The sequence below is a fragment of the Marmota marmota genome, unplaced genomic scaffold, assembly GCF_001458135.2.
Source record: "Marmota marmota marmota unplaced genomic scaffold, marMar, whole genome shotgun sequence".
NCBI lineage: Eukaryota > Metazoa > Chordata > Mammalia > Rodentia > Sciuridae > Marmota > Marmota marmota.
This window is the reverse complement of record NW_026000001.1, coordinates 2,265,484-2,272,873: the sequence shown is the minus strand read 5'-3', so window position 1 is coordinate 2,272,873 and position 7,390 is coordinate 2,265,484. Positions and strand designations below refer to the sequence as shown.

General features: G+C 42.8%; 1 protein-coding gene across 38 annotated transcripts in view; it reads right to left on the bottom strand.

The window, feature by feature from the left end:
* Ppp6r3 (protein phosphatase 6 regulatory subunit 3) overlaps positions 1–7,390 on the bottom strand; it is a 142,836-nt gene that overhangs the window by 76,066 nt on the left and 59,380 nt on the right. For all 38 annotated transcript variants that reach the window (XR_007349304.1, XR_007349305.1, XR_007349306.1 and 35 more), the window contains 2 exons: positions 4,650–4,787; positions 1,992–2,057 (listed from right to left, as the gene is read on the bottom strand). Coding sequence is in view for 35 of the 38 variants with exons in the window: in XM_048807788.1 (XP_048663745.1) it covers positions 1,992–2,057; positions 4,650–4,787 (204 nt within the window). In the remaining 3 variants the exon portion in view is untranslated. The remainder of the gene's footprint in view (positions 1–1,991; positions 2,058–4,649; positions 4,788–7,390) is intronic.

Genomic DNA, 7,390 nt, shown 5'->3' with positions numbered 1-7,390 from the left:
GGGGGGGGGGGGATTTCTTAAGAAATAACACAAATTAACACTATCCATAAGCTTCCATGAGCAAGAAGTCAATCTGGAAAGGAGCTCAATGTAAGCACTTGCTGTTCAGGCTGAGGGGTTTTCCTTTATAGTGCTGGACACTGCTGTCTTGCTAGGTGCAGCACACATGATTCAAGTTCTGACCAGGAGAAGCTCCATAATTAAACACTTGGAAAGAACATCTTCCCCAAACACACTTTCATCAGCATCAACACATGGACATGCTAGCTTTAAAAAAAACAAAAACAAACTCCTCAAACAACAGGAAATACAACTTTGAGTAAGACACCAATGGTAAGAGCACTAAACCGTATCTCACAGTGCAGAGTGGGCTTGCCTGCCTTCCAGGGAAGTTCTGAAATCTCAGGATCCACATGCGTTACACTCTGGCATGTGAAACAGTGAGCACTGTTCCACTTTAGCAAAGGGGGTAATGCACCAGGATCGCCAAACCTTCCCACTGGAATCAGGAGCCTAACACTCCTATCACTTAACACAAAACATGAATATCAGCAAGTCTGTCCAAAGGCAAAACCAACTTTCTTCAGAGTAAGGCAGGGAGGTGCTGAAGTCGGCAGTGCTTTGTCTTTCTCAAAGACTTGCTGCAGAACTGGTATTTTCCTTTATCAATTTCTCCTGTACCCCGCCAACATGTCTTATATCCTGTTAAGCAATCAGGTTGTGCCATAGACCTTGTTTGTAGAAATTATTCCTAGAGTGGAACAGGCCCTGCTCTTCACTGCTCACCATACTCTGCAGTGGCCACACTTCCAATGTGTGAGAACAGTGTTCCTGCAACAACAGGCCCACAGCAGGAGAGCTCAAGAGGTACTCCCTTAGCACACAGCACAGGTCTATGCAGGGATGCGGTTAGAATGCCAACTCTGGCAACATCAACAGATGTTACAAAAGAGCATGTACTGAACAGCCCAAGAGGAAATGAGGAGGAGGTGACACTCCTTTTCAAAGCTTGGTTAGGATAAACTCCAGGTACCAAAAGGTTTTAAATGGACCAGAGTAGAAGCAGTTAGATCCATTTAAATTCCACAGAAAATTCACCTCTGGGAAGTGAATACCCTCTGGCTATGCACTTCTTCCTTTGCCCCTCTCCAATCTGCAACCTAGAGGCTTCTCGACACAGCCTGCATCACCCTATGGGGAAATGATGATGGGACAGAAGGAACTCTGTAGGTGGAAGGGTCAACCACGGGCAGTCTTACATGGCTTGGCCTGATAAGTGAGGTGACAACTTTACAGACCTCAGAGAGACACACACCAACTGTGTCATGATAGGTGACTCCTCAGAAGAGGGCTCAATCTGTAAGCTCCAATGCCAAGACAATCTTTAGCATCCAGGGCAAAGGCCAAATCCATTGGAACATTAAGTCCAGGATCAGGAAGAAAACAACAAAGTTACCAAAGGGTATGATGGTGACCAAGATACTGCTAAGTGCAAAAGTTTAGCCAGACTGGATGAAATGAATACACTGTTTGCGTTAAAAACAGGTATACAAGAAAAGGAAGTGTGGACAGAAGAGGTTTGTAACCAAGGGAGCAGGTTCAGCATGAACCTGCTGAATCATATTTCTGGAAATTTTCTGGCTTCAAGCAAAATGTAAAATTATTTATAAAACGGTCAACTCAAGAATGACAGATTATCCCAGCAGCTCTGGGGGCTGAGGCAGGAGGATGGTAAGTTCAAAGCCAGCCTCAGTAAAAGCAAGGTGCTAAGCAACTGAGTGAGACCCTGTCTCTAAATAAAATACAAAATAGGGCTCAGTGGTTAGTGCTCCTGAGTTCAATTCCTGGTATTAAAAAAAAAAAAGGAATGCCTGTTCTGCCCCCTTCTCTGTTATCTTCATGGCTATACAAACAAGTATGTTCTGTGCTCAAATAAATATTGCCTGTATTTTTTTAAAAAATCAGATTTATAGGCACATAAGAGAACTTACATCTTCTTCTTGCGATGGGTGAACTATTTCCACAAGCCTCTGGATGATTTTCTCCTCATTTAACCACTGCAAAACACATTGTAGAAGCAATCATAGCAATGAGCGACTCCTGTTCAAGCCCCAAGGAAGATTAACACACTTGGAAATATCCATCACATTTTAAGTAGAATGTTACGGGTTTCTCTGGACTTTGAACACTACAGAAAATTAAAAGTCCCCCAAGGAAAATGCCAGTGAATATATTATTTTAACAGTAACCAAGAACACCAGCAACACCCCAAATTACAGAACCTACATAATCTACAGTACCCACATAATCTCCAGCCATGGGTAGCACCTAGACACTCAATTCAAAGGGTCTTACTTTGGCAGGGGTTGGGTTGAGGGGGTTAAGAAAGTTGGAATGTGCATATTTTGTTTAAGAGAGATGTGTTCTTAGCTTCAGAAAAATTGATAAGAGCCATACTTAATATCAAGCTTCTAGGTCAAGAAAAAACAGAATGAACAAAATGGGCCCTTTAGATTCTAAAACCAAACCCACTTCAAGAAATACAGGGGCTAGGCAGTGAAGCCACCATGGAATCAGAGTTCATCTGCCCTATCATGTTGGCAAAGAGTCACCAGCACAATCCTAACAATCTCTTCTTAGTCGCTACATGAAATGCAATGAATAAAACTATGAAGAGTGTTAGAATAAGAAAAAAAGCAAAGAGACCTCATGTATAATGGCAAAAAAAAAAAAGAAAAGAAAAGAAACAAACAAACAAAAAACCCAGCTGGCTTAGTATTAGTTCCATAAGGAACTGAAACAGCATATATAAAGGCAGCTCACCATCTACAAACTCCACTAAAGAAATCCCACTGATTAAAGGGAAATAGACTGGGTGGGAGGCACAGAGCAAGAAACCAAATACAATTTGCCCAGAGAAGAAACTCTGATAGCATCTCTGGTTCCTCAGGAAGGATATATCAAAATAAAATGTAAACAAAAGCTATTAGGCAGGCAGCACAAAGGGAAAGGCCCAACTTTGTACTTCAGGGGCTGGGGTTGTGGCTCAGTGGTAGAGTGCTTGCCTAGCACACGTGAGGTACTGGGTTCAAACCTCAGCACTGCATAAAAATGAAATAAAGATATTATGTCCACCAAAAGCACTGCATAAAAAAAAAAACTATTTAAAATGTGCACACAAGTCACCTAGAAATCTTGCTCAAATGCAGATTCTGATTTGGCTGACAGGGGAAGACCCAAGATTATGGATTTCTACAAGCCTCACAGGTGATGTCCTAAAACAGAGGACACCAAATACCTGTGTGGGAGGGGCACTTCTGACTACCTTGGAGAAGCTAGGAGCCCTGATGGAGAACTCATCAGACCTGGAGCCTACCCCCATATAACTACCCATAAGCACCTACATTCCAAGCCCACTTTTAGACTAATCCCCCCCCCACACACACACACACACTCAGGATCCAAAATCAAAGTAAGACATTCAGAAGTTTCTAATTAACCTTCCCCCAACCTGTGCCTTTATTAGCCACTTGACCCCCCTCCCCACCTCGAGAAGAGCCCATTTATTCTTTTGGAAATGGAATCTAAAATTCAACCCAGAAGTGGCCAAAGGAATAAATCCAATTTCCCTATAATGATCTAACATGAAGAAGACAAGACCCTCCTCCCCCTTCCTCTATAGTCTTTCCCAAAATTCTGAACCTCTTTTTGAGAAAAGAGGCCTAAATTAGGTTTCCCAATTTAAGGCCCCTGCCCGCAGGCAAAACCCAAGACCCCCACTAAGTGCACTCAGCTGGTTTCCCCACAGTGACTGCAAGGGAGTGGGTCACCTCAATAGATCTAGCCCTGATCCCATCACTACAAACGCATGCCCACCCACCTCAGCAGAGATTGCTCCACACTGGACAATGCCTGACAGACCTTCCTCTCACAGATCCTCCTGTGTCTTTAAAACAGCATTTTCAATAAATCTCATTTCTAGTGAAATGAGTGAGTTTTAAGGTTCCAGGGTAAGTATTAAGAGATGAAATGGATTAGGAAACGGTTCCAGGAGGCAGAAAAAGAGGATGGGGATAAAGGAATAAAGAACAGTCAGATGAGATGGGACAGAGGAGCATCCAGGAGAAGCCTGTTTTCAGTATGAGTGACCCCATCCCACCTAAGACATTCACCTGTTCAGGAGACACACATCTTAAAGTCACCATCTGTCTACATTTTAACATATGTCCATGTGATCTCTCACTTCCTTAGGCCACGCTCCTAAGTACACCTCTATGTTCCAACTTTCAGAAGCAGGCCTGTCTATCCTATCAGGAAAGCCATAGAGCACACACTGCTGACACTTCTACTCCTACCACCAGACCCCGCTTTGTCAGTCTCAATCCATTCTACCTCGTCACCCTCACAAAATACAGACCTGCAAAGGGGAAAAAACTGCTCACACACCATGTCCCACAGACAAGGAAAGGGCATCTCTTAAATTCTAGAACTGCAAAATGTCAACCTCTTTCTTTCTTGGAAAATTCCTTCCCTGTCCCCAAGTGCCCCAGACAACCTTCTGTGACCAATCCCCTGGGACGCCCAGCATTCACAGCCCGGGCCCACACCATCACCCAACCAGGTCAGCAGCAGCTCAGAACTCTACTCACATTCAGCACATCTTGCCTGGGCTGTGGAGGCTCAATACATGTCAGGAGCCGGAGCAACAAATCCATGATGGCAGAAGTTCCTATATGCTTTATAATAAGGTCTACAAAATCCCGTTTCTTCTTTAGGAAATCCACAATCTAGAGGGAGAACACGTAAAATATGGAACGACATGTAATGTGGGAATTACAAACCTGAGAATGTTTTAAGTACTGATCAACACTCCCTCTAAACTTCTACCACTACTTTAGGCTAAGGAAAGTAAGTGCTGGGTCAGAAATTAGGTGTCAAACTGGAAACCTTGGCTAATGTTCCAAACTCTTAGGAGAAAGCTCCTTAACCAGTACTCATCCCTTAGTGCAAATACAATATAACAGAATCTTATTTCTATTTATTTTCGTTGTTAATTCTCAAAGAATAGGGATAAAAAACTTAACAGTTCTTAACAATTTTTTCTTAAAAAGTTCTAAAAAAACCAGTCCTATAAAGAGAGAGAGAAAAAAATAACCATTGTATAGTTTATGGATATAAATCAATTTTATTAGACTTAACACTAAACTACAGAATATTCAAAATCCTAATTATACTCCAGTAAATAAAACAATTCAAAATATAAGGATTTCTATTTCAAAGTAACTAACTCACCTGCTATAAGACTGGATTTCACTTCAGCAATTCACCTGATTAACAAGAAGGGTGCTGATAGGAGGCTGAGGGTAGCTATGCCGAGGCAAGTTGAAACAGTAATGGAAATGAGGGCTCTGTCCTGCCCTGTAGAGCTCTCTGTGCCCTCTGATTCCTGTCTGTGTGCTTCCACCACCTTCCAAAACCCTACCATGTATCCCAGGAGCAGCGTGGCCCAGTGTGGCAGCTACTGCCAGAGAATCTCACTAAGCTCAGTGGCTGGAGATTGAATAAGATTCACAGATAAGAAAACCAACATTCAAGCAGGTTAAGTATCTTCTAGAGCAAAAAGGTGGCTGTCCTGCAATTCAATCTCAGCCTGTAAAAGCCACAGGCTTTCCAGAATCCTGCATGAGGAGTATAGTAATCAGAGATGACAACAACAACAGCTTTACACAATTAAGCACAAATACAGGATTCATTATCACATTCTGCTTCCCAAACAATATTGTGACATAAAACTTCAAGAAGTGACTTATTTACACTACTCGAGTCTCAGTAGTTATTTGAAAGAACAGTGAAGGAGAAAGAAAGAAAAAGTCATGTGACCAAAACCTTCCATGATTCAATGGCAAAAGCACTGAACCTGAAGCCTAAAGGCATGCCAACCACCACTATGGGCAGCACAGGACAAAGATGTGCCAGGAGGTGTTATACCATGCAACACTGAAGTCCTACAGCTGGGCCCTGCTCTATAAGCTGGACAATGTCTTCAGTGACCATGCCACTGAATGTTTGTCATTACCTATGCTGCAAGACCTAACTAATATTGTCATGCCTTTATCTACACTTGTAATTCTCAAAAGGACAGAGGATCCCCATTTGACCTTTCTGTGAAGCTAAAAGACCAAGGGCTGTCAAATCCTCTCATTATCATTCAAGGGGTTCTGCACAGAACTACAATGAGCAACAGGGTGACAGGGTTCTCTCCCCACCGGCACATGCCATCACTGCCACACAAAGGACATGTCTAACTTTGAAGGCCAATACAAACACTCAGAGCTCCAAAACATCTTGTGGGTTGTCACCCTACAATTTATGCACACTGAAAATCATGGGTCATGATTTGGGTCCCAATGGTACAGAAATGAGGAGAAGTGAAGCAACAGAGTGACAAGATGGTTCGCATTCTTCTAAAACAGCCAGCATTACTTTTATGTCTCAACAGAAGGCAAAAATGGAAGACAATCAGTATGAGCAAACCTCAGTTTGGAATTATTATCTAGGGCAAAAGAATAATATTTCCAATATACTTAGGAAGGTTATCCTATGGAGAACTGACACCATCTTTCTAAAATAAAACATGTGTCCACTTTGCCTTGGCATAGGACAGAACATGTTGGGCCCAAAATAGTTCCAATCCCTCCATGTGTGCTGATAGCAAGGACAAGTCACCAGAGCCTGTTTTCTACCATGAAGGTCACCAGGCTTGACTACTTTCGCCCCACGTCATCACACCCCTACTCTTCTGCAACTCTGACACAAATATCATAGTCTGTAATTGAGCATCTGAGGCTCTGATTGTTCTTGTGCATCTATTCCCATAAATGAACTGGTAAACAAATCCTTTTTCACACCAAGGTCCACTAGAGAAATAGTACTCAAATTTTAGCATGCATCAGAGCTGAGTTGGAAGGCCAGCTAAAAACCCAAACTGATACTAGGTGTGGTGGTGCACATCTGAAATCCCACTTGACTTGGGAGGCTGAGGCAGGAGGACTCCAAGTTCAAGGTCAGCTGGGCAACTTAGCGAGACCCTGTCTCAAAATAAAAAATTTAAAGGGCTGGGAATGTGGCTCAGTGGTAGAGCACTCCTGGGTTCACTACCCCAGTACTGCAAAAACAAAACAAATAAACAAAAAGACCCAAACATCTGGGTTGCTGGCCATCTCCCCACCACCACCCAGAGTTTCTGATTCAGAAACTCCAGAACTTGCATTGCTGACAAATTCCCAGGTGACACTGAGGATTCAGGGATGACACTTGCAGAACCACTGCATACATGAGATACATGGAATCAAAGTCCTAAATACATATGAATTAAGGAGAGAGGGGGAGG